At 43.5% G+C, this 27656-nt stretch overlaps 1 protein-coding gene across 1 annotated transcript; it reads left to right on the top strand.

The window, feature by feature from the left end:
* Positions 1-844: 844 nt before the first annotated feature.
* LOC134088181 (hydroperoxide isomerase ALOXE3-like) lies at positions 845-27078 on the top strand. The gene is made up of 15 exons (XM_062542101.1): positions 845-967; positions 1177-1336; positions 1761-1962; positions 2692-2773; positions 2880-2999; positions 3556-3659; positions 3775-3944; positions 4482-4625; positions 7169-7372; positions 7657-7743; positions 8490-8659; positions 13454-13575; positions 13869-13969; positions 16147-16317; positions 26816-27078. Exons 2-15 carry the CDS (start codon positions 1184-1186, stop codon positions 26993-26995), a joined length of 2010 nt encoding a protein of 669 aa, XP_062398085.1. The 5' UTR covers positions 845-967; positions 1177-1183; the 3' UTR covers positions 26996-27078.
* The last annotated feature ends 578 nt before the right edge of the window (positions 27079-27656 follow it).

Below are 27656 nucleotides of genomic sequence, written 5' to 3'. Positions count from 1 at the left end.
TTTTCTTTGTGATTGAAGAATGTATCGTAAATAAATAAATGTTCTTCTTAAATGCTAGGTGGAAGGAAGTAGTTGACCCCCTACTGTATGTAACCCTATGGAAATTTAACACATAGGATTAACATAGGGGCAGGCAGAGTTGTATTTTTAAAGGCCATCTATTTCATGGATCAAGTGCGGGTCCATGAAACATGTAATTATTATTTAAAAAAAATCAACTGTTAAGTTTAGGCTATCTAAAGGAGTTAGAGCTGATTTGTGTCACTGGCATTTGTCCATCTTTTAGAGAGAGAATGGTGAGGGGGACAAACACCACTGTTTCGCCTGTGTTAACCAGAGTGGACATTCTTTACTCTACATGAGAAAAATGATTACATGCCATGTGTAGTGAGATTACTGTACATATACTGAGATTCTGATGTGTACTGTAAACAGTAAATACTCCACTCACTCTCTCTGATGTACTCTAAGTCTTTAATGACAGTTTTTTTTGCACAACTTCCCATGTGGTTTACACAGAGCCTGACTTCCCAATACACACACTACGCGTGTTAAGTAATAAACTCCTGGTGACTCATGAGCCGACTTTACACAATGTTCATTATAACTCATTTTTGCGGCTATTTTTTTTACAACTGAGTTACATTTCATGAAACTCAATGTGACTTTTTCAATACTTAGTGTAGATGACACATCACCATCGCACAAACGTGGGAATCTTGGGAAAAACGCACACACACGATACAGTAATAGGAGAGGACTCCACTCTCTCTGTTGTAAGTCAAGAGGGCAGTTTATTGCAAAACTTCCCATGAGGTTTAAGCAAAGCCGGACTTTCCCAACACGCGTACACTTGTTAAGGTGGATGTGCAGATCTCTTCTCAGACGGCGTCTCTTCCTCTTGGGCTGCGTGTACTCCACAACAGCACACATTCTTTTTTTGAACAAGAAAAATACATTTACAAAGGTGAGTCTGTTTCTCTCTCTGTCTCTCTGCCTGCCTGAAAAAAAGGCGAGACAATATAATCACTTTGCAAAATACACACCAACGCGAAGATAGGACAGGGAACATGAGTACACTCTACAATCGTCTATACTAATAAATATTTCTTTACTGTTCAATTTAGTATCAAATGTTTTGTCTTCACTAAGTAATCTGCGTCCTCTCCTTAACAGAATAGCCATGGTGAGCTACACAGTGATGGTGCAGACAGGAAGTCGCCCCTTTTCTGGGACCACGAGCTACGTTTATGTCCAACTGCGTGGAGCTGACGCTGAGAGCCAGGAGGAGAAAGTACACAGACGCTTTTTGTCTTTCGGCTTCTTCAAAGGATCGGTAGGTGCATTTAAAGCAACAGAAAAAGAAAACTCTGGACACATGACACATGATTTTAAAGATGCCCTCAGAGTCTAGCATACTGTAGCTGTCTGGATGCTCCAGCTGCAGCAACTCTAACTCGATTTTGTTTTAAAATTGAAATCAACATTTAAAAAAAAAAGTTATTTTTTTATAAACTTAAGTTATTGTCGTTAGATTGATTCTGCTTACATTTTTTTTCTGAATTGTTAAAACACTTTTGGCTGAACAAAGTTCTCAGTTGCCCGAACTCATAATTGTTAATAAGCTCATTGTTTAGTTTGTTGTCAATACTTTACTACAACTACTTTAAAAAAAAATAAAAAAAAAGTTTTCGATGTCTATGTATATCTGTTTTTGCAAACATATATCTACTTCAATACTCCATCTTATGTTTATACAGGAGCGAACAATTACGTTGGAGACTGAATCATCCCTGGGGGAACTCATCTACTTAAAACTCCGCTCCAAGGCATTTTTGGGCCTTGACAACCAATGGTTCTGTAATAAGATCACTGTGAAGACGCCTGAGGGGGCAGACATTTTGTTTCCTTGTTACCGCTGGCTTGGCAGTGATGAGACCGTTGTGTTAAGACCTGCCAAAGGTAGGCATTTTTGTGTCAGGTCGTGGCATTAGTTCACATTTCCTGGTGGTGCACCTCACAGCTCAGTGGTGAAATCTTGGAAATACAGTGGGGAGAACATGTATTTGATACCATGCTAAAGTTGCCTAAAAAGAGGAATATAAAATCAGCATTTGACAATTGATCTTAATGCCTTAATTCAAAAAATGAGTAAAAATCAAACCGAGCTCAATGAGCATCAAACAGGCTAATAGGCCTACTGAAAAATCACCATGCTAAGCTCTAGCTATGGTGAAGGGTATGTGATGATGTGGGGCTTTTTTAATTCCAAAGGCCAAGGGAACTTTATCAGGATGGATAATATCCTGGATCCATGAAATAGCTGGCCTTTTAAAATAGTAACATTTTAAAAATCCTCCTGCTCCTATGGGAATTTAACATAGGGGTCAAATACTTCCTTCCCCCTAGCATTTAAGGAAGAACATTTATTTATTTGCGATTTGGCAGTTTGATTTTTACTCATTTTTTTAATTAAGGCATTAAGATCAATTGTCAAATGATTTTATATTCCTCTTTTTAGGCAACTTTAGCATGGTATCAAATACATGTTCTTCCCACTGTATTCTGTGTTAAAGTAACACACTCACACATTTGGCAATATCTGGCTCTAGCCTACGTCATTCACACACATGTAACACCAATTTTGACAAAGGAGTCATTATTAACATTGACCCGGGATTGCTATTTCAGCTTCACTCGTGTTCCAGGACACCAACCCAATTGCTCAAAAGACCAGGTTGAGTCAACTAGAGGGACGACAGAAGTTGATTAGGTTTGTGGGCAACACACCAAAAACAAACCGTGTGTGACAGTGTCTGTGTCTGTGTGGTGTTAACTTAAAGCATCCTTTGCAATTCCCCTGTACAATACTTTTAAAGGTGGAGTGTGTATGCTGAAGGCCTGCCCCGGATTGTCAATTACAAATCTGCCCTTCTGCCAGAGGAACTTTCCTTCTCTTTCTCGAAGGAAACCGAGTTCTCCTACACGGCAGGAGTGCAGTAAGTGTTTTTCTTAGCCCATGTTTTTCTTGTTCTTCCCAAAATACTTGGGTCAAAAATATTGGCACCATTATGTAACCTTATGGGAATTTAACACACAATTTAATTCATAGGCTACACCATGCCAATCTCTAGGTATGCTGAAGGGTGTGTGATGATGGGGCTATTTTAGTTCCAAAGGTCAAAGGAACTTTATCAGGATGTGAAGTATCCTGAATCCATGAAATGATTGGCCTTTAAAAGTAAAAAACTGCCTGCCCCTATGCTAACCCTATGTGTTAAATCCCCATAGGGTTACATAGGGGTGCCAATATTTTTGACTCCAGTATTTTGGGAAGAACATTTATTATTTATGATACATTATTCATTCACAAAGAAAATTGGTGTCCTTAAAGGTTGGATTTGTCCTCATTTTATTACTTAAGCCATTAAAATAAATTGGGTGCCAACAATTTCAGCCATGACTGTATATTATAACTACAAAGACTCTCGCAATTATGATTAGTGATCATTACTGTGTGTGTGTGTGTGTGTGTGTGTGTGTGTGTGTGTGTAGGTTAATTTATCTGAAGCTCAATGGATTAGCGGACAACAGAGGATCCTGGGAAAGCATTGACCAGCTGTACATGATCCTTTGTGACATCACAAACGAAACCATTGGTACTCGCCCATAGACGTATATATATATCTATGTACTCGCCGCTCTTCAGAATCACTTGAGAACATAGCACTGGCTGTATCTGTTGCAAATGTTCTGACATGGAATGCTTTGCAGAATATGTAGAGGACCACTGGGACGAGGACGAGTTCTTTGGCTACCAGTTCCTGAATGGCCTCAACCCCATGCTGATCCAGCGCTGCTCAAAGCTGCCCGAGAACTTCCCCGTCACTGAGGAGATGGTCAAAGGCCTTCTCGGAGAACACACCTTGGAGGCAGAGATAGCGGTAGGCAACACATTGGTCAACAGTCTAGCATGGGATAGAATAAGTAGATTCGAGCACATAGCCGTATACAAATTACTGTAACTGAAAATATAATTACATTTAATTTGCAGAAAGGCTTCTTGATAGGAAATATTTCTCTTTTTATATTTACAGGCTACAGAGCTCACAAGGTGTCATTGTAAGATTTTTTGTGTGTATCGAGAGAATGTGCGCTCATTTTAGTAAATTGTGGTCTCATTTTACTGTGTACTCAATTTAGTATCATTTTACTAAATCAATACTAAATGTTGTATAATCTTACTAAATTGTGTGCATGTTTTGCTAAATAGTGAGCTTATTTTTACTAAGCGTAAACAGGCCGTAACAGGCCAATTTTAAAGCATAAAAATCAATGTATGTTTGTAGAAAAAAGGGGTAAACAGAATAATGTCCTTCTTTCATGTGTGAAGTTAAGTTTATGTTACGTCTGATGCTAAACTCTTTTCTATATTTACTTCCTATTTATTGTTTTCCCTCAACTACACCTAAACCACTCAGAATGGGAACGTCTTTCTGTGTGACTACAAGATGCTGGATGGGCTTGTGGGAAATGTAGTTGCTGGCAGGCAGCAGTATCTCACCGCTCCCCTGGTTCTGCTCTACTGCAACCCTCAGGGCAAGATGCTGCCCATCGCCATACAGGTAAACAAGTTACACTTTTAAATGTAGCAAAACTAGATGCACCGCAAAGCGGTACACAATATGACTGCCGCTCAGTCCTGCACATTCTCTCCGCAAAAATATATCATGCTTGTCAATTTGTTTCCATTACCTACTGCAACTTTTATTCGTCCAAAGGAATCCTGTACATGCATAGCCCTAAAACGAAGCTCTCTGAAACCGGGTCCCAGAGTGAATAAGTTAAGCCCTCTAGTGTTCGTTTGGATGGATGTAAACGCATACCTGCTTTTCGATGAGGTCATCACCACACTCCTCGACCTCTAGCCCATACCTGTCAACATTTAGCTTTCAAAAAACGGGATTACGTTACTGCATTTCAGTCATTGTTTTTACATTACCGAGAGCCTATGCAGCCTATCCAACTACTGCCTGCAGCCTTCTAAAACTGCTGTTTTTGTTCCGAGGACACAAGTTACAAACACTCAAGAACAGTTAGTGATGTGTTAATCAATTCAATTTCCAACCATTTCACAACAGCTAATTCTGGTGTAGGCTATATCAACTAGCCCGCTTGCTAGTGAGACTCGGCAATGTGAAGTCTGTACCAGTTTCCTTATTTGGGTTTTGAGTTGCCAGGTGTTAGCCTATGACAGAAGGGTTGCAATTGAAAGTAAGTGATTGTGTGTCGGGTGTATTCAATACACAATATGGCAACCTGGTAGATGTCAGACTAACAGAAAATGAATGGATCAGTGATTTTCGAAAGAAGTATGATGGCCATGCGTATTACGACAGTTTTCCGGGAGAAACAACAAAACGGGAGGGCGGCACGAGATGACCTTAAAATATGAGAGAAACCAGGGGAAAACAGGAGTTTTAGCAGGTACTGTATGCTCTTAGCCTAGCACGCCCTCCCAGGGACGTAAAACCTTTGGCTTTTGCTGTCGCTGGTCTGGTGAACTGCTAATCGGGAAAGATTTCCGAGTTCCCGAAATCTGCGGAACTGCCCCCTTTGGTCGAGAACCAATCAACTTTGAGCAGCTCCAACGGCTCTGGGTAGAGGCGTGTTCAAGGCAGAGGAAAGAGTGTTGTTGTTGGTTTAAACTCGGCAAACCGCTTTCTGACATCGACCAGTAGCAAATCGAGGCACTTAAAGGAGGCGGGTCAACCGGCACTTGGAGAAACCGTGTTAGCACAGGCTCTTGGTCAGACTGAAGTTTCTCAGAGCCTTTGAAAGTCGATGGTAATCAGGCTAGTATGCTCTAGCCTTCCACCCATAAACTGTGAAAAATAGCTTCCACCTCGACGTCTCATTAACACCTCTTCCTCTCCGTCTTTGGTGATTTGGTGAACTGAAACAGTGCCACGTATACGCCTGGAATATGAAGTAGCGTGTTGAGTCGTATTGAGATGGATCCGTTTGGACGCAAATATTCTTGAAACGATGCCAGGGAAAACGGAGGGGGGGGGGGTCGTTTTAGTTCGTGTGGACGTGGCCTTAGTTTCATATTCTACCAGAAAGACTCCGTAGACAGAATAGACACAGATAGTGATTTAATTCAAATAGCTTGAATGCCAGCATATAAGAGTTCAGAATAAACAACAATCTTTGACATAGGCCCCGTCTCTGATCCGTCCAGCGATGAACGGATCTCAACTCCTGCTGATGGAAGAAGGCAGGGGGCGATGAGCCTATCCCATACAGTGGCCGTCGGTCTTAATTACCAATCTGATTGGTTGAGTCCTAAGTAACCCTTCGTAATTTCTAGGTAGCAGAGGACTTCCGTTTAAACTAAGCATTAGCCCTACAGTCAGCGATGTAAGTTTCGGACCCATTTTGATAGACCTTCCTAACATATTTTTGCTAAAAGTAAGTTTCTGAACGTGTTTTATTTCAGGTTATTTCCCATTCGCTTTTCGTTTGCTGTGCTAATATTAGCTAGCAAGCTAGCTAGGTTCACGGGCGAAAAGTTATTTATTCCGTGCCCAAGAGAGTGTTTCGTTGGCCTCACACACATGCAATGGCAATAAAATAATACACACTATGTAATTATATTTATATTTTCGTATTGCTTAATCAGAGAAGTCCGAAAACTACTTTAGATGCAATTAGTTCCGCGAATCCTGCATGATATCTACTCGGCTCTGCTGACTCTGAAGCCTGCAGTTATGGGTAATGTATCAGAGTTCACGCACGCGCAGAACGTACAATCGGTGTCGGCATCGCTTCAGTGTGTGCAGTGGCACTTTTTTGACCGACCAGGGGAGACGAGAGCCCGATTGATAGTCCGATTGCTTTTCTGCCGACGGTCGGCCGGTCGGGTTGGTGTGTCCAGGCCTTTAGGTAGAACAGTTTTAAAACAACTGCTAAATTCCTATAGGCTAGCACTGATTGAATGAATGAATGAATGAATGTCGTAAATCGCGCGGTTTTCCCTGAAAATACAAACTAAGGCTATGATTGGTTCCATGAATGAATGGGTGGAGTAGGAAAGATACTCCACCCATTAGGATATACTAGTCTTCCTTGTTGAACTTTCGCTGAACCTGTCATTTCTCCACAGCTAGGGCAAACCCCTGGACCCGAGAACCCCATCTTCCTGCCCTCCGACCCCAAGTATGACTGGCTGCTGGCTAAGATCTTTGTGAGAGCCGCAGAGTTCAGCGTGCAAGAGCTCGACTTCCACCTGCTGAGAACTCACCTGCTGTCTGAAGTGTTCGCCATGGCAACGTTGCGGAACCTCCCCTCCCCACATCCCCTTTTCAAGGTATTGAATCTGCTGATGTAATCTCGCATTCATTAGCTGGTGTGAGGCCTTTTACCAAACAAATCAGTGTCGCAGGAAGAAGACAAATTATCCAAGAATGGTAAGAAACATAGAGCATCACATGGGCTGATCACACGAATTTGGAAATGGTGTCTATACCGTCTGAATCTATCTATTCAGCATTTAGGGCTATGTATATTTTAATTTTATTTTAGGAATTCTGTCAGTACACTGTACCGTATGCTGAATATTCTCCTAATTCTTTTTTTTTTTTTTTTTTGTAGCTCCTCATTCCCCACACACGCTACACACTACAGATCAATATCCTGGCAAGAAATAAATTGATTTCCGACGATGGATCCATTACCGTGGTAAGCCAACAGCTTATGTAATGAAACTGTAAAATATGGATGTTGATATTGATGCTGTCAAGTGGAAACCTCATATGTGACTCTTCAAAGTGAAATCAGTCGCTTTGCGCACAATGTTATTTTGAGAAAATCCACAATAAACAAACTTCCGGGTTAAAATGTTGAATTTCACGTTCTACAGTTTCATATCGTGAACTAATTTCACGGAAAAACATATGTCTTGACTGTTAAATCCGGCGAAGATTCAACACATTTGCAGTCATTCCCGTTGTCCAAGCTGCTTAAAAAGGTGATTTCTCCTCTTCTGGCATATCGTGACAGGAGGACCATGTCAACTTTGGATGCGGTTATCTTAGCGATAGTTTGCGTAATACCCTCGATATACATATCGTTGGAAAGCTTAGTTTATGGCCGTTCACGTGAGCACTAACTTAATTTTGGAAATTTTAACGAAACTACTGGTTTCGCTTTGTAGGGTCACATACTCACATACTGTATGTCCAAATCCAATCATCAGGAAAAAAACTATTTCAACATTGTCAAAAAAAAAAAAAGGAAAAAAAAAGATATAAGGTATTACAACAAATAAGGTGTTACGTGGTTTTCACTTGACAGCAAGCGATATTATAGAGATACAGTATACAAGTATCTTTGTATACAAGGATCTTTATAGTTCCATTCATCATGTTAAATAAACTGTGGTATTTTATACTTTAACCTTATGATTTCATTGTGTATAATCCTAGAATGCCGGCATTGGTGGAGAGTCTTTGCCGAAGTTGCTGCAACGTGCCACCTCGTCCCTGACCTACAGCTCCCTCTGTCTGGCTGAGAACATCTCTGAGAGAGGCCTGGAGGACGTCCCCAACTACTACTACAGAGATGACGGCAAAAAACTGTGGAACATCATCCACAAGTATGCTTACTAGGGGTGTAAAGATTAACCGATACGTATCGGAAATCATTCGGAACGTTCACAATGCGAGTGCATCGGAAGGCAAACCCCTGGATCGGTTTAAATGTACTATGAATCGATTGATAAATCGATTTTAAAATGACGAATCAGAAAACTAACGTTACGGTAACACTTTACATTACGGCTCGCTAATAAGGTGGTAATTGTATGGTAATTTCTATGTAATTTCATGGTAACAATCCCTTGTTACCACTTATTACAAGTAATTTCCATGTAGTTTCTAGTGCAATTACTCCGCAGTTTCTAGGTAATAGCAATGCAAACAGCATTAATTAAGGTGGTAATTTCTATGGTATTTTTATGTAATTTCATGGTAATAATATTTTGTAGCCCCTTATTACCATGTCATTTCTATGCAATTTCCAGTGCAATTACTCTGCAGTTTCTAAGTAATAGTGATGCAAACAGCTTTCATTTTAAGTTTAATAAAATGGTAATGATTTAAAATGAATCTAGTTCTTAAAATGATAGTCCAGGATTTACTTATTGTTTTTGTTTAATTACCTGAAAAACAAGGAGGTAATTTCCAGGAAAATACACAGCATCAGGGCCGTAAAATACACTATCACTTAATTCCACTCAGTTACTTAGTTATTACCATCTCTGATCTGAAATAGGTTACCGTGTACTGACATTCAACACACAACCACATGTTGAGCACAACCTTAACTTTGTTCTGCAAAAAAACATTGTTTTCACACATTTAGCATGTTCTGCAATAATAAAACAACATAATCAAATTCTGAAACAGTAGGCTAAATATTTTATTTGCAGTGCACCCTAAACCTACCAAAACATTCATACAGGTACAGAGGTGACGTGTTTGTTACAGATGAAAATATTATAATATTTCGTTGACTTCTTTGGGTCCGAAGCTCCTCTCGGAATAATGAAGTCGTCCTTCTCAAAATTATGACAGCAGACACGGTAATCCATTACTTTAGCGTTTTGATTGAGGTGTCAATGTCCACATTCAAAACAATAAGCCACTGGAGACTAGGGGTGGGAATTGGCAAAAAAATTAAGATTCGATACTATTGCGATATTTGGGCCACAATTCGATAATATTGCGATTCTTAACATATTGCGATACACCAAGTATTGCAATTCGATTTTGCGATATATTGCTATTCATGTCTCTCATATTATTATAAGTCATTACAAAAAATTAGGAAAATAACACTGTTCAACTCACTTTGCAATGGCATGGTGCATGTCAAGGTCCTTACTATTCACTTTTTGTTGAAAACCAAAATACACCCACCTTTTTCGATGTGAAAGTAGTGTAGAGTGTCGTGTATAACAGGTTGTGATTGTGAAGCCATTTTCATTTATTATTGCTGTTGAATGCACAATGAAACACCACAACACGTGCCCCCCTTATAAGCATAATAAGCTCATTTAATGTGATCAGAGTAAACCCTGAGTAAAATCGACTCAAATAAAAGTAAAATGGATAATTAAATTATATAAATAAGTATTGCGATACTTTGAGCTACAAGTATCGATTTAATTGTGTGCACAAAATATCGCGATACTGAACAGAATCGATTTTTTCCCCCACCACTACTGGAGACCGACCGTATCGCAATTACAGCTGATGAAAAACTTGCTGGATTGTAAACTTTTAATTTTTGTTTCGCTGCCGGGAAAGGAACAGACACGAACCACTCTGTCTTCCTTGTCCTCTTTCTTCTGTCTGTAGCATATCTCACCAGAGAAAAGACGGGCTCTGATCTCACTGTAATTTGAGCACTGGACTACCCGTAGTCTCTTCCGGCAATAGCTCCCGTGCGTGCTTCCGTGTGAACACTTGTGTGACATTTCTGTGCTTCATATAGAGTTGCAGTCTCGAACGATTTCTAAGTGTGTACAGACTATTCCAAAGTTTACAGACTAACTGGTGCTTTGTTTTAAGTGTAGACACCTCGAGTTAGCTGCTGACGAGGTTTTGCGCTGTTTTGAGCAATGTTAGTGGTTTAATTTTGAAAGCGTAGCCTATGGCTTTATGCCACTGTTAGCGATTTTGGGCTGTAGCTCATGCTAGCTCTGCAGGCTAGCCTACTGCTGATCAACGAAAAATACTTCTTCCATGGCTTAGTCAAATTTTCGGCGGACTTATAGGCTACTTTAAATGTTGTATGTTAAATGTTAACTTTCTTTTTTTGCAGAACAAAGTAATAAAGGTCGTACTCAACATGTGTTTGTGTGTTGAATGTCAGTAGGCTACAAAATAGCCTAGCCAGATGGTGATAACCAAGTAATTGAGTGGAAATAGGTGATAATGTATTTTACGGCCCTGATACTGTAACCTGACTTTCGCCAGATCCTGTAGTTCGCTGTCTGCTTCACACAAGGATCTGGGACTTCTCGATAGGAGATGTATTTCTGAAGGCGGGTCCTTGTAAAACATCCTCGCATGTGATTCGATAAACCACTTGCCTGTTATCTTGAATGACGTGCTAGGCTTCTTCAAGCTCTTGCCAAACCCGCTCGGAAGAAGAGTAAAAACATCCTTGCCACCAATAAATGTCTTCAAAACTATTCTCTGTTAATCTTTTAAAGAATGAATACTCGATAGATTCGACAAAACGGTTGAAATAGCAGAATCAATGTCAGCACAAGACTCCTCGCTGCGTGCCGCCATTGTTATTTGAATCAAACACTCGCTTCGGCGCTCCTGATTGGTTGCTTATTTTTTGATCACTGGCCCAGGGGTTTGGATTGCCCTCGCGTCCAGACCCTTGTGTGGAGCTCAGCAAAACGCCTCTGGTGGAGCATGGCGGAACTACAAGGGTCTGGCGAGAGTCAGGCTACTGATACTGTGTATTTTCCTGGTAATTACCTCCTTGTTTTTCAGGTAATTAAACAAAAACAACACTAAAAATGTCATAAGGATAATTGATGGGTTTATCAACACAGCTAGGTAATTAAATAGGAAGAGGCAATAGTGCATTTTACAGCTCTGATACCATATAGTTTCCATAAAATTACTTCACTTGTTCCAGTTTAGTTACAGGCACATAATGTCTTCTTTACCAGCTTACTACGACAATGACTTGGTTTTTCTCTTTCTTAGTAGGCTAATAACTAAGTAATTGGGTGGAAATAAGTGATAATGTATTTTACGGCCCTGATGCTGTGTATTTTCCTGGAAATTACCTCCTTATTTGTCATGTAATTAAACAAAAACAATAAGTAAAGTTTCAAATAATTACCATTTTATTATACTCAAAATGAAAGCTGTTTGCATCGCTATTACCTAAAAACTGCAGAGTTATTGCACTGGAAACTGCATGGAAATAACTTGTAATAAGTGGCTACAAAGGATTATTCATAAAATGATATCAAAATAACATTACCACCTTAATTAATGCTGTTTGCATTGCTATTACCTAGAAACAGCAGAGTAATTGCACTAGAAACTGCATAGAAATTACTGGTAATAAGTGGTAACAAGTGGTAACAAGTGGTAACAAGGGATTGTTACCATGAAATTACATAGAAATTACCATACAATTACCACCTTATTAGCGAGCCGTAATGTAAAGTGTTACCAATGTTACAAATTGTGTTACTTTCAAAATCATAAGACCGACCCTGATTTGCTAACATACCAGAGCGTCTACTGTAGCCTTCTCCAACGAGGGTAAGTAGCGTCACTGCTACAGTGGCAAGTGGCAACAAACTAGTTGTCGAGTTTAGTGAAACGCAGATAATGCTGATGTTAACGTGTGTTGCAGTATCCTGAACGAAGTCATATTCAGTCGTAAGCACAAGCCTCAAACCTAGCTGATTTCGTTTAGAGGCATTTGGCCATGTTTTTATTATCAAAATGTTTGTTCAGTCTTTCAATCCAGTCAATCAAGTCTTTTGGAAAAATATAACTAATGACATGCAATTGTAGCTTTTCTCATGCCATTTAAAGTAGCAAAAAAAAAAAAATCAGTATGGAAAATAAAATGAGATTAAGAACTACATTGCATTTTGGGGCCTATTACTGCATCGCATCGAATCGTATCGCATCGTATCGAATCACACTGAATCGTTCTGTATTAAACCGCATCGTCTTTGAATCGTATCGTAGCTTTATGAATGGATACGAATCAAATCGTCTTAAAAGGGAGAGATTCACACCCCTAATGCTTACCATTGGAATGTTGGAGTATTTGGTTTTTAAATGATGATGTAATAATGGGATAATACATATCTTTCTGGGTCCAACGGCTTTCAAAATCACTTATCTCCCGCAACAATGACTGACTAGCATTTAAGAAAATTGTCATCTTATACGGACTTGTTGCCTCAACCTTATCAAATCTATATTTTGTTTTAAAACCGCTAAAACAAAGGTGTTGATGACAAAGTTTACAAGTCTCAAAAATCGTCTGGCTGCGCTAATAAATGTCTTTTCACAAAATACTGTAGCTGTTGGACCCGTGACGTCGGACTTAAAAAACGAATAGGGTTGCAAATTGTACCCTAACACCTCCCACCCTCTCTTTTTTTACACACACAAATACTATTCAAGTCAAACTATTTCAAACTATTCAAATATGATATTATCACTATTCACTTTTACAATGACGTCAACTACAGACATTTGTTTGGCAGTGTATATATGTGTGTGTGTGTGTGTGTGTGTGTGTGTGTGTGTGTGTGTGTGTGTGTGTGTGTGTGTGTGTGTTTGCGTTTGCAACTACATTAGACACTGAATCATGGTGTCATTTGCAGGTACGTTGAAGGAGTCGTGCAACATTACTACACATCTGATGAGCATGTGCAGAAGGACACAGAACTGCAGAGCTGGATCAGAGAGATTTTCACCAACGGATTCCTGGGAAGGAGCAGCACAGGTGTGTGCAGCAGTACTGTCTTTAGGAATAAAAGATGGAATTCTAATTAAAAAAAAAGACCATCACCCAACACTTTTCATGAGAAAAACACGATTTCATTAGGAATTTAGAATGTCAGAACACTCAAGGATTCCTTGCCCTTGCCCAATTCCTTGTGCTGTCATGACTGCATGGAGTTCAGTTCATTTATCTGATGTTTCACAGATATGAATGCACTTTTATGCTTGTGGAGCTCTTTTGTGTGTTTTTTTTTTTTTTTTTTTTTTAAATATCAATGTTGTATTCCTCCACAGGCGTTCCAGAGTCTTTTCACACAGTGAGTGATCTCATTAAGTTTGTTACCATGGTGATCTTCACTGCATCCGCTCAACATGCTGCTGTCAACAACGGACAGGTAAATTCTTAAAAAGAGGTGCATCTATTTGGTTCAGATTATAAAATGGCTGCCCTTTTTAAAGACCCATATTATACTTATTTTCCATCAAGTCAAAGTAGACCTATCGATTGCGCCAAAAAAATCCTCTCAGATTACACATTATTAGCAGCTGCACAGTTTCAGTCCCTTTCAGACTAGGCTGTTTCTGGGGGCTGTTGCCATAATATGCAAATGAGCTGTTGTTGGCAATGTTTACATCAATGGGCATTATGTCGAAAGTTAGGGAATACGAGTAGGTGAGATGGCGATGGAGGATTCTCCACCAGACTGCCAGTGATAAAATGCAATTTGTTACGCAGGAATGATAAAGAATGTGTGTTGTTGGTTTTGTTTGAATTTTCGTAAAGTTGTTCGAGTTTAGCCAAAATGTCTGCTAAATACAATAACCATAGTAGAATCAATTCAGACATCTGCATACTATGGCCCAACAATATTTAATGAAAATGGATTAAACTTTATTTGTGTCGGTAGGCTATATAAGCTTACTAGAGGTGATGTAGATTACGTTAACAGGTTAGCATTTTATTGCTAGTGCTAGAATGTTTTCGAGTTGACATTACAAACGTTGCTTAAAGGGATATTCCGCCATTTTTGGAAATACGCTCATTTTCCACCTCCCCTCGAGCAAAACAATCGATATTTACCTTGTTCCCGTTCATCCAGCCATTCTGTGAGTCTGGCGATACAACTTTTAGCTTCAGCCTAGCATAGATCATTGAATCGGATTAGACCATTAGCTTCTCGCCTGCTAGCTTCATGTTTAAAAGTGACTAAGATTTCTGGTAATTTTCCCATTTAAAACGTGTCTCCTCTCAAGTTAGAAAGTGCAATAAGACCAACTGAAAATGAAACCTGGCGTTTTTCTAGGCTGATTTGACATGGAACTACACTCTCATCTGGCGTAATAATCAAGGCAACTTGCAAACGTACCATAGGCGCAGTGATATCTTACGCAGCATCTGAAAATAGTCCCCATAGACAACAAGCAGTAGTAGTGCCAGTAGCTGCAAGTTGCCTTGATTATTACGCCAGATGAGAGTGTAGTTCCATGTCAAATCAGCCTAGAAAAACGCCAGGTTTCATTTTCAGTTGGTCTTATTGCACTTTCTAACTTGAGAGGAGACACGTTTTAAATGGGAAAATTACCAGAAATCTTAGTCACTTTTAAACATGAAGCTAGCAGGCGAGAAGCTAATGGTCTAATCCGATTCAATGATCTATGCTAGGCTGAAGCTAAAAGTTGTATCGCCAGACTCACAGAATGGCTGGATGAACGGGAACAAGGTAAATATCGATTGTTTTGCTCGAGGGAAGGTGGAAAATGAGCGTATTTCCAAAAATGGCGGAATATCCCTTTAACAAGATTATGTAGAAGGTTTAAATAACTGCTCTCACAGTGCTCTTCATCATCACAGTCAAGAAGCTCTTTCATCAGTGGAATTTAGTTCTGCATAATACATAAACCCTGTTTGAAACGTGCTGTAGGCTAGTGGCAACCATTAATAAACGTAAACACAAATAATCGTTCGTAAATTGACTGGGAGTAAGAATGCTCGTCTTTTTCGAACTTCAGAGCGTTAACTCTATTTTTTAGAGTGTCAGATTGAATTTACGAACGAACCCTCTGAAGCCTGCAGTTATGGGTAACGCATCACACATCGCCCGTGCAGAACGTACGCTCTGCGTCAGCGTTCCTTCGGTGTGTTCAGAGGCACTTTTTTTTTTTTTAAAGATACTTTTTGGGCTTTTTATGCCTTTAATCGGACAGGACAGTAGAGAGTATGACAGGAAACGAGCAGGAGAGAGAGTAGGGGTGGGATCCGGAAAGGACCACGGGGCGGGAATCGAACCCGGGTCGCCGGCGTGTGGTGCAGGTGCCCCAGCCAGTCGCGCCACGGCTGGGGCCCAGAGGCACTTTTTTGACCGACCAGGGGAGACGGGAGCCGACCGATCACTCCGACTGCTTTCTGCTGACGGTCGGCCGTCGGGTTGGTGTGTCTTGGTCTTTACTGACACAAATGTGACATTTAAGCCTCATGGGGGCTTTGGCGGACAGGTCATTTAACAACATCCACACTCCATTTAACTTTTTGAACTTGTGTCTTAACGCTCTTGTGTCTAATTCACCCGTGCAGTTTGACTTTGGCGGCTGGATGCCCAACCACCCCACTGCCCTCAGAAAGCCTCCTCCTAAGGAGAAAGGCCAGACCACGATGAGCACCATTCTGGAGACCTTACCTGATATAGGTACGACGGTGAATGGCATGGCTGTCCTGAGCCTGCTGAGCAAAACATTTTCAGATCAGGTGAGTTTCTGTTCATAATCAAATTGCACGTTTTCAATGAAACTGCAAATTCAAGTTAAAAATCCTTAGTGTCCTTCTTGTTTGTGTTCCATATTGTACCGGATGACGATGGTTTCCGTAAGGGATAATGTATATGTGGCAAAGTGTAATGCAACTAATGAGGCTTAGGCCCAGACCCGTAGCAGACTACGCCACCATGGGACTCTCACCCATAGAATCAGTAACTTTATTTTGATGAGACACACAGGTTCGTAAGGGAGAGCCAGAGACAGTGATCCAGTACAAACATACAACTTTATTTTACTAAAAGCCAGGAGCAAACACACAGCAATTCACTTCAATGTAAACAGACTTCACGGCAAACCAATGCACTGCACACCACAATCACTGTACACTATTACAATTCACACACTTATACGACAGACAGACAAACAAAATGGCAGACAGACAGACAGACAGACAGACAGACAAACAAAATGGCAGACAGACAGACAGACAGACAGACAGACAGGGCTGGAGCTTACCGGTGGGAGGCGTTGCAAGCGATGAGGATCCAGGGAACACCCCAATCACACGTGTTGAATCTCTCACACACACACACACCGTAATGGAAATGGCTCACACTCCGTGGACACCCAGTCACTGCACACACAATGGGACCAACCACCACAAGGCCACTGCTTCCACCGGCAGCTCTCAGCACCTGGACAAATGGGGGGGGGGGAACAGGTGAAGGTTAAACAGATATGAACACTGCCACACACACACACACACACACACACACACACTTCACAGTAATCAGGCTGCTATACTGACCGTGCTAGGGCCTGAGGCTGTACTAGGGCCAGGCCTAAGTGAAATGGAGGCTAATTAACAGACAGTAAGCCAAAATGGGCAACCAACAATAAGCACAAAAACAAAATACAAAATAACAAACAAATAAAGGTAAATACCACACTGAGGATCAGCAAATTGTAAGGTCTCCTGTCAGTGTGGGCAACTCAAAGCAATACAGTCACGCCACATAAATTAAGCCAATCCCCTTTTTACATCAGCAGCATGAGAAAGGCCTCCGTGCAAGGGTTAAACACAACGATGACAGATAACCATAAACACAAACAATGAATAGGACGTGAATGCCAGTAGACATGAAGATACAACTTAACGTGGTGACAGTTCCGCACACACGCAAAACAATTAAGGACAGAGGAAGTGCAAACAGCGGTTAGCAAGCTACACGCCCGATAACTGGAGGTTGCTGAGCACAGCGAAGAAGGTCGTAGACCAACGGAGACACGTACAAGCAAAACAGCAGATGTTCAACGCACCGATGTAGCCAACTGGCGGCCGCACCCCAGGCTAACTAGCACTCCCTGAAATACACAAGAGATCTACTTAAAAACATGCTCTATGGTAACCATTCAGCTAAAACGCAATAAGACGTACCTACGATTGACAGCGGTGAGTCACAGGCCACAGCGGGATTAGCAATAGCAAGGCCCACACTCAACTTGTGCAAGGGCTGCTGCAGCGCCGGGGATTCTATAAGATGGAAACATTCCCTATAAGCCTGAGTTATGAAGTTACACGAGTGGAAAGAGAAACAGAGCTGTTCATACCTGCGGTGGTACAGTGGAGCGGATAACCAGGCAGACGTCGGGTAACTGGACATGTAAACAATGACAAGCGTTCTGTGCCGGTGACGTCGCTTGTCAAAAGAAAAGTCCCGGTTGATAAAGAGGCTTGAAACTCGCGGTTGGCTCGCAGTTAGTTAACCAGAGCCATTCACAGCACAGCACGTTAGGCGCCCACTTGGGAGGGGTGGGTCAGACAGCTGCAGCCTGCTACAATCTGCCCCCCCTTTCTAAATCGTCGTCCCGACGATTAAAAGAAGAGGATAGGAATGAGTGGGGCTAGTCAGTGTGTAGAGGCAGAACTATGTGCTGGGTTAGAGGGCTGGATGGTCTCTGCAGTTGGAACCAGTATTGGTTGTGGCAGGTGGTGAATATTAGAGTGTTTTCCCGCATTGGACCGGGATGTTGTCCGCCTGCTGACAGCACCAGTATCAGGGTACAAGGATGGTGCAGTTGTCCATGAGGTGGGTAGATCATCCGTCACCTCATGAGGGGGTAACTGTACCAAAGAACTAGGGCCTGGTAGGGATATACCTGGAGGTGTATGCTGAAGCTGCGACGGCGGATTAGTTATGGCCACTGACCTACTGGGCTCTTGCAAGTCAGGAGAAGCAGGCCCTGCACGTCTTATAGCCATCAGGTCAGAGTCAAAATAGGGGTCATTGTCAGTAGGCTGAGGCTCTGGAGAGGGAATTGCAGACAAAGTTTCCCCATGAGCTGACAGGAGCAGAGAATGGGTTCTGCACTACCGCCTTCAGGAGAGAGCGGTGTACTTGACGAGCTTTGGTGGGGTCAGCTACTGGTGCCACCGTATAAACAGATCCACCATCCTTAGGTGTCCTGAGGATTCGATGCACCACTGGGCTCCACAGGTCGCAAATCTTATGGCGTCCACGGATGCTGAAGTCACGCAAAAGCACCTGCTGACCCTCCCCCAGTGGAACATCCCGGACATGCTGATCATAATTCTTTTTCCGGCGTGCCGCCGCTATGTCCAACCGTTCTCTGGCCCCTTGGAATGCTACCTGCAGTCGGGCCTGGTGCTCCTGAACCCACTCATGAACTGTACCGCCAACTGGATCAGGAACCCTGCCTAGAAAGAAATCAACTGGCAACCTAGGCTCTTGCCCAAACATGAGAAAGAATGGGGATTCTCCAGTGGATTGGTGGGGAGTAGTATTGTAACAATAGAGCACCTGTGGCAGACAGGACGGCCAGTCACGCTTTCTAGAAACAGGCAAAGTCCGTAACAAGTCATGAAGGGTCCTATTAAATCTTTCACATTGACCATTGCCAGACGGATGGTATGGGGTTGTACGAGTCTTTTGAATGCCATAAAGGCCACATAGCTGATGAATCAAGGCACCTTCAAAGCTGCGACCCTGATCAGAATGGATCCGGGCAGGGACCCCAAACTTGGAAAACCATTCAGCCACCAGCACCCGTGCTACCGTAGGGGCACGCTGATCATGGGTGGGGACTGCCATGGTGTACTTACTGAAAACATCAGTCATCACTAGAACATTCTCCACCCCAGTCCTACCAGGCTCCAGGGTGGTGTAATCAATAGCCAAGATCTCATTGGGCTGTGAAGCCAGCAAATGGCCCATGAAACTTTGGGCTGTTGGTTGAGTGTTCTTGGCAACTTGACACCTCTGACATGCCTGGCACCACTGCGTCACTTCCAGAGACATACCTGGCCAGAAGCATCGTTGGCGCAGCAACTCTAGTGTCCTCTCCACACCCTGATGGCCATGCTCCTGGTGAACCTGAGTCAGTACATCCTTTTTCAATGAGGTGGGCAGCAATACTTGAAGCACCACCTCTTTTCCATCAGTGCGAAATACTTGGCGATATAAGACCTCACCCATGTACAGTAGGCGATCCCACTGGCGAAGCAGTGCCAACACAGTTGGGGACACCTGCTTCCGCTCCTCGGAGTTAGGTCGCTGCTTACGTAGCCAAAACCGCAGGAGTTCCCTGATGGCAGGGTCGGCCTGTTGGAGGGCTGAAACATCAGTGGGCAATCTGCATGGCAAGGCAGTGATAGCCGCCTGTGCTGCCTCCACATCTCCCAGTGGCAATACTTGCTGGAGTGGCTTAGGCAGGGAGGTGCCAGGAAGCATGGCGTGCATATCAGAGGGGCCTGGGGGATGTTGGCGAGACAAAGCGTCTGCATTCCCATTACTCTTACCGGAACGATATTTTAACTCGAAGTCAAAGGCAGCAAGCTGGGCGGCCCAACGCTGTTCAGTAGCGCCCAGCTTTGCAGATGTGAGATGGCTGAGTGGGTTGTTGTCGGTAAAGACAATGCATTGGTGACCTAACAAATATTCACGGAATTTTTCTGTCATGGCCCATTTAAGGGCCAGAAATTCCAGCTTCATTGAGCTATAATTTTGCATATTGCGCTCTGTGGTCTTCAACCCCCGACTGGCATATGCTATTGGCCGTACCTTGCCCTGTTGCTCTTGGGAGAGCACTGCTCCCAGACCGCCGTAGCTTGCGTCAACCTCCAAAATGAAAGGAAGGGAAAAGTCTGCGTAAGCAAGCACTGGCGCAGTGGTCAGTTTGTGTTTCAGGGCCTCAAAGCTACCACTACATTCATCGCTCCAGGAGTTAATGCTGCCCTGCTCAGACCTACGTTTTGACTTGGGGTGTCCTTGTGCAGCCACCAAGCGATGTAGAGGGGCGGCCAACTTGGCGAACCCTTGCACAAAACGGCGGTAATAACTGGCGAAACCCAGAAAGGAACGGAGTTCTGAAACAGTGGTAGGGGCCTGCCAGTTAGCAACAACCTCAATTTTACCTGGGCCAGTGGCCACACCCTGGTCAGAAATCACATGACCCAAATACTGAACCTTTCGTTGGAAGAAGGCACATTTTGAGAGCTTTGCCTTCAGGCCTTCTCGCTGTAGCCGTCCCAGCACCACCTCCAACCTCTCCAGGTGTTGTTTTATTGTGGCGGAGAAGATCACAATATCGTCAAGATATAAAAGCAACGACTGACATTGCTGATCTCCAAATAAACGCTGCATCAAGCGCTGGAAGGTGCTGGGGGCATTGCAGAGCCCAAAGGGCATCCGGTTCCACTCGAATAACCCAAAGGGCGTGCAAAATGCTGTTTTGGACCTATCTGCTTCCGCCACTGGGACTTGGTTATATCCGCTGGCCAGGTCCAGGGTGGAAAACCAACGAGCACCAGTCAGTGCATCGAGCGATTCCTCGATACGGGGAAGAGGGAATGCATCCTTCCTAGTGTTGTTATTTAGCTGTCGGTAGTCTACGCACATGCGTAAGCTACCATCCTTCTTTTTAACTAGGACGATTGGGGACGCGTACGGACTACAGCTTTCCCGTATGATGTTTGCCTCAAGCAGTTGATTGATGTGCTCCTTCACCACTTCGTACTCAGAAGGGGGTATGCGGCGATAACGCTGCCGAATCGGAGTGTCATCTACAAGAGGGATTTCATGGGCAATCAAATTAGTGCAGCCCAGATCCATGTCATAGGCCGAAAAGACGTCAGTATATTTATCCAACAGCTCCCTCACTGGACCTTGGTCATCAGTGGGCAGCGAAGACAAGTCTAAGGCTCCTATCTGGTCTGGCACAGAAGGCCGGACAAGCTGGGATGACACCGTAGCGGTAACGGAGGGCACCTCAGTGACCCCTGCCGGCAGACTAACAATGTGAGCATGATCAATCGTGCCTACAACAGTACGGGGGAAAAGCAAGACATCGGTAGAATTTACATTAACTATAGGTATGTAGGTGGTACCCCGATCGACCTGGACTAACGCCGGGGAGGCCAACAAGCCAACAGGTAGGCCAGAGTCCAAAGGCTCAAAGAGCACAGTGGCCCTTGAAAACTGCTCTGAACAGGTGGTTGCCACCAGCTTTATCACTCCACCTGGAATCCGACAAGCCTTCCTACCCCTGACCCTGACCGTACCTGGAGCAGAACTGGGTACTTGTATGCTGCAACTATAACACTGTTGTAATGCCTGCAGAATGGAAGCTGGAGCTTCAGACACAGAGGGCAGATCAAAGAAAGCCGCACCATGCTGACCAAACAGCTCCTGGTAGCATTTGCGTATCACATTCATCCCTAGAACACCAGGAACCGGATGGGACTGGCTGTTTGGAGGATCACAAACTACTAATACTCCACAGTTAGGCATTGATTTCCCACAGAGTTCGACATCTAACTCCAAATAACCAAGATAAGGGATGGCTAGTCCGTTAGCGGCCCTAAGCTGTAGCCAATGGCAAGATTGGAGCCGTTCCTGGCCCCATGGTTCATAATGTTGTCGAAAAAAACTTTCAGTGACTGTTGACACCATAGAACCAGTGTCAAGCAAACAAGGTACCTTGACTCCCCCAAAAAGCACATCAAGATGAGGACACGACGACATCAATTTTGACACACCTCCCAACCCCTGGGACCCAAACCCTGAGCCAGTGGTGGCCCCACCCGAACTGTGGCTCTGCAGTTCGGTGGGCGCTAGTTTTCCGACCTCGAATTTACACGAGGTTGATTACCAATGTCTCGTGGGGCCTGGGACGGAGGTGGAAACCGAGCAGGCACCCTAACCCCATCACATTCCCCGGCAAAGTGGCCAGGCTGTTGGCAACGCCTGCAGATCTTAGAGTGATCACGGGGGGGGCGGTTGCGTTGAGAGGAACTTTGCAGAAGGGCCAGACTCTGGGTGAGCTGCTGCAATTGGTCTTGTTGGCTCTTCAACTGCTCTTGTTGACACTTCAACAAGTCTCTGATCTCACTTAGTTCAGAAGCAGGCGGGACAGGAGTCATACTCTGAGAACTACCTTGAACCCTATACTGAATCCCGAGTGCAGAGGGGACAGAGTAGCTACGGCCTCTCACACCCCCAGGTAAGCCCTCCCGTTCCCACCTAATTGCTTCACCACGCACCTCCAATAATGTGGCAGTCGGCTGCCGGCGGACCATCTGCTTGAGCTCGCGACGCAGGGCCCCATCGAGGACATGCTCCACGAACTGATCCCTTAGCAGTGCCTCTGCGTTGGGCATATCCCCTGGCGCACTCTCCTTCACCTTCGTCATAAGGCTCATCAAGGCAAGGGAGAACTCCTGCAAGGATTCCCCTTCCTGTTGCCTTCTGGAGAAAAACGATTCCTGCAAAGCTACATAGGAATCAGTGCAGCCATACACCTCTCGCAACACCGCAAGTATCCTGTCTGGGTTTGCCCGATCTATACTTGGACGGTATCTCAGCTCATCCCGAGCTTCCCCCTCCAAGTGATCGTAAAGAAAAAATGCCTGATCAGCAGAGGACAAATGTCGCGCCCTCATACAAGCTTCTGCTTCCTCAATCCACTCGCGCAATTTCTGGCTTGTCCTCCCATTAAACATAGGGCATTTTCTATCACGTGGGACAAAAATTAACCTTTCTGGGGCAGGGGCAGGGGCAGGGGCAGGGCCTGGGGCAGGGGCAGGGCCTGGAGCTGGGGCAGGTTCCGGGCCTGGGGTACGACGTAAGCGTTCGTTATCAGCTTTCAACTGGGCTATTAAGTCCCTTAACTCCTGCAACTCATTCCCTTCAGCGGCACCCGGTTCCATATTCACAATTTGATTGGCACGCAAAGAACAAACAAAATCCCCACCTTACCCGACTCGTTACTGGTCCACCAAAGAACAGCTGCTGTTTTGCTTGTAAAAGAGAATGAGAAAAAGAGAAGAAAGCCAGTAGAAAGGAAACCAAAACAAAAAAACAACCACCAAAAATAAAACTAGAACACGTCTCTGGCTTTACCAAGTGGTCCTGCCGACTATGCGCCAAATGTGGCAAAGTGTAATGCAACTAATGAGGCTTAGGCCCAGACCCGTAGCAGACTACGCCACCATGGGACTCTCACCCATAGAATCAGTAACTTTATTTTGATGAGACACACAGGTTCGTAAGGGAGAGCCAGAGACAGTGATCCAGTACAAACATACAACTTTATTTTACTAAAAGCCAGGAGCAAACACACAGCAATTCACTTCAATGTAAACAGACTTCACGGCAAACCAATGCACTGCACACCACAATCACTGTACACTATTACAATTCACACACTTATACGACAGACAGACAAACAAAATGGCAGACAGACAGACAGACAGACAGACAGACAAACAAAATGGCAGACAGACAGACAGACAGACAGACAGACAGGGCTGGAGCTTACCGGTGGGAGGCGTTGCAAGCGATGAGGATCCAGGGAACACCCCAATCACACGTGTTGAATCTCTCACACACACACACACCGTAATGGAAATGGCTCACACTCCGTGGACACCCAGTCACTGCACACACAATGGGACCAACCACCACAAGGCCACTGCTTCCACCGGCAGCTCTCAGCACCTGGACAAATGGGGGGGGGGGAACAGGTGAAGGTTAAACAGATATGAACACTGCCACACACACACACACACACACACACACACACACACACACACACACACACACACACACACACACACACACACACACACACACACTTCACAGTAATCAGGCTGCTATACTGACCGTGCTAGGGCCTGAGGCTGTACTAGGGCCAGGCCTAAGTGAAATGGAGGCTAATTAACAGACAGTAAGCCAAAATGGGCAACCAACAATAAGCACAAAAACAAAATACAAAATAACAAACAAATAAAGGTAAATACCACACTGAGGATCAGCAACTTGTAAGGTCTCCTGTCAGTGTGGGCAACTCAAAGCAATACAGTCACGCCACATAAATTAAGCCAATCCCCTTTTTACATCAGCAGCATGAGAAAGGCCTCCGTGCAAGGGTTAAACACAACGATGACAGATAACCATAAACACAAACAATGAATAGGACGTGAATGCCAGTAGACATGAAGATACAACTTAACGTGGTGACAGTTCCGCACACACGCAAAACAATTAAGGACAGAGGAAGTGCAAACAGCGGTTAGCAAGCTACACGCCCGATAACTGGAGGTTGCTGAGCACAGCGAAGAAGGTCGTAGACCAACGGAGACACGTACAAGCAAAACAGCAGATGTTCAACGCACCGATGTAGCCAACTGGCGGCCGCACCCCAGGCTAACTAGCACTCCCTGAAATACACAAGAGATCTACTTAAAAACATGCTCTATGGTAACCATTCAGCTAAAACGCAATAAGACGTACCTACGATTGACAGCGGTGAGTCACAGGCCACAGCGGGATTAGCAATAGCAAGGCCCACACTCAACTTGTGCAAGGGCTGCTGCAGCGCCGGGGATTCTATAAGATGGAAACATTCCCTATAAGCCTGAGTTATGAAGTTACACAAGTGGAAAGAGAAACTGAGCTGTTCATACCTGCGGTGGTACAGTGGAGCGGATAACCAGGCAGACGTCGGGTAACTGGACATGTAAACAATGACAAGCGTTCTGTGCCGGTGACGTCGCTTGTCAAAAGAAAAGTCCCTGTTAGAGCTACACTTAGTTTACTGTGTTTAAGTGGTCGTAATTTGCTAATTAATTTGTTTATTATTATTATGATTATGATTATTATGATTTGCTCACATTAGTAATATGTTTTGTAATATTCTTTTGCTAGTTATTTGTTTAGTTAATTGTTTTGATTTATGTTTAGTTTATCGTGCTTAGTTTAATCATTTATTTTGGTTTAGACACCTGGGGGCAGTAGTGAGCACAGGTAAAGGTGTGTGCGTAATATAGGTAGGAAGTAGGAGGAGGCCTGTATTGCACCTGGGTGGTGGGCACATGGTTTTTTACCAGCACGAGAGAGATGCTGAAATGTTTGCTCTGCTGGAATGAATAAACCAACCACTAAAATGGAATCTAAGCCTGGACATTCTTCTCTTGCCTGCGTACATTACCTGCCCAGGGTGCCAGAAGTTGCCGTTTAAGTATTTAATTTAAGTTTAATTTCCTAAGTTTAGTTTTCTTAAGTTTGGTCAAAAACGGCCACTACAGTCCCGGTTGATAAAGAGGCTTGAAACTCGCGGTTGGCTCGCAGTTAATTAACCAGAGCCATTCACAGCACAGCACGTTAGGCGCCCACTTGGGAGGGGTGGGTCAGACAGCTGCAGCCTGCTACAGAACGCTGTTCATTATCAGAAAATAAGTCCCGACTGGATGAACAGAACCCCTACGCGCAGCAAAGTGGTTTGCTTCGTCCTGAAGGGACTTATTTTCCTATAATGACCGGCGGTCTATACATTATCGCGCGGCGTGAAGTCCATTATCCCGCTTATTCCACTGTTGCCACTTGGGTTTTGTGTTAGTTTCCGGTGCTAATTTAAATGTTTTAATCGCTAGAACTGTATTGTTTGTAGAACTAATTTTCCCAGACACATTTCAACTAATTTCTCAAACTGCGGTGACTAGTTCTGGAATTACTTTTGGCCATAGCAACCATCCATTTGAGAACTAGTAACGGCAGTTTGAGAAACTTTTCTAGACGGGACGTCCCTCCGCTTCGTGTCGGGCTGTATCACCGTCTAGAACGTGCATTAACTTTGACTTACCGCACGGCGTCCATTATCCCGTACATAACTGACCTCAGAACGTTGGGGAGGCCCATTCAAAGTGAATGGGAGTTCCCTCAGCATTCCAGAGAGCCGTATAATAAATAGTCTTTTAACGACATAACATTGTGTTCAAAAGATTGATTATGTTCAAATAATATCTTTAATAATGTCAGACATTTTGCAAACCTTTGCCTTAGTATATTACTGCTGACACTGCTGTATGTGAATATAAACCACGGCTACTTTTAATGTCATAAATGTTGTTTATCAACATGTTTATTAATAACTTTTTTGTTCTACACCACACTCACCACACAACATTCCAGTACCCTTTGGGAAGTTTTCCAGAAGATCTGTTTGATGAAGAGGTCCCTTGCAAGCTCATTGCAGATTTTCAGAAGGATCTGAGAGAGTTATCTGATCTTATTGAGAAGCGAAATGAGACTTTGGAGTTCCCCTACACCTATCTGAGCCCCCAAAATGTGGAAAATAGTGTTGCCATTTGAAAATATGTGTTTATTTTAAAGTGTAACTCTGGTGAACATTGACCCCAATGTATTTTTCTGCATTAAAAAACATCAAATAAGCAGTGCAGTATTTTTCATTGATCAATCATTACAGAGCTTGCCCCGATATACACTGTAGCCTCAAATCGCAGTCGATTAGCGCGGTGTGCTACTTTAAACACGGTGTGCTGCGGTTAAACACTTTCCAAACAGCATTTTTTAACCAGTAATATTGTTCAAAACAGCACCAAACCTCATTGGTATAGTTTACTCAGGGTCCCTATACATAAAACATCAAAAGACGGAACAGTTTGGTTTGGGATTTAATTTACTTTTGAACATTCTGATCATATTGCTAAATGTTTGAACTGGGCACTGAAATCTCTTGGGTATTTGATGGTTCACTGCTACGTTTCATGTAGTTTGTAAAAGAGAGTCCCGTCCCGCACACTGTCCATTACGCATGCATACATTTATTTAGAATTCACAACGGAGTTCGGTCATGGATTGTCTTTTTCAAGTTTAACTGGGTAACCTATTTCGACGCACCAGTCCCCTCAAAAGAGCGTTTTGTAAACATTTCATGTAGTTGAAAGAGTGTCAGGATTTCAACTCACCGTTTATTTTGAGACAAGGCAGCTGCTTTCATTCGTTCATATGT

Source organism: Sardina pilchardus, chromosome 1 (genome assembly GCF_963854185.1).
Source record: "Sardina pilchardus chromosome 1, fSarPil1.1, whole genome shotgun sequence".
Classification (NCBI taxonomy): domain Eukaryota; kingdom Metazoa; phylum Chordata; class Actinopteri; order Clupeiformes; family Clupeidae; genus Sardina; species Sardina pilchardus.
The sequence above is the reverse complement of the archived record's forward strand: the minus strand, read 5'-3'. Positions and strand labels throughout refer to the sequence as shown.

Coding starts and splice junctions, on each gene's coding strand:
- LOC134088181 (XM_062542101.1), top strand. CDS start 1,184: ATGGTGAGCTACACAGTGATGGTGCAGACAGGAAGTCGCCCCTTTTCT. Junction 7,373..7,656: donor CCCCACATCCCCTTTTCAAG/GTATTGAATCTG, acceptor TTTTTTTTGTAG/CTCCTCATTCCCCACACACG. Junction 13,576..13,868: donor CCTGGGAAGGAGCAGCACAG/GTGTGTGCAGCA, acceptor ATTCCTCCACAG/GCGTTCCAGAGTCTTTTCAC.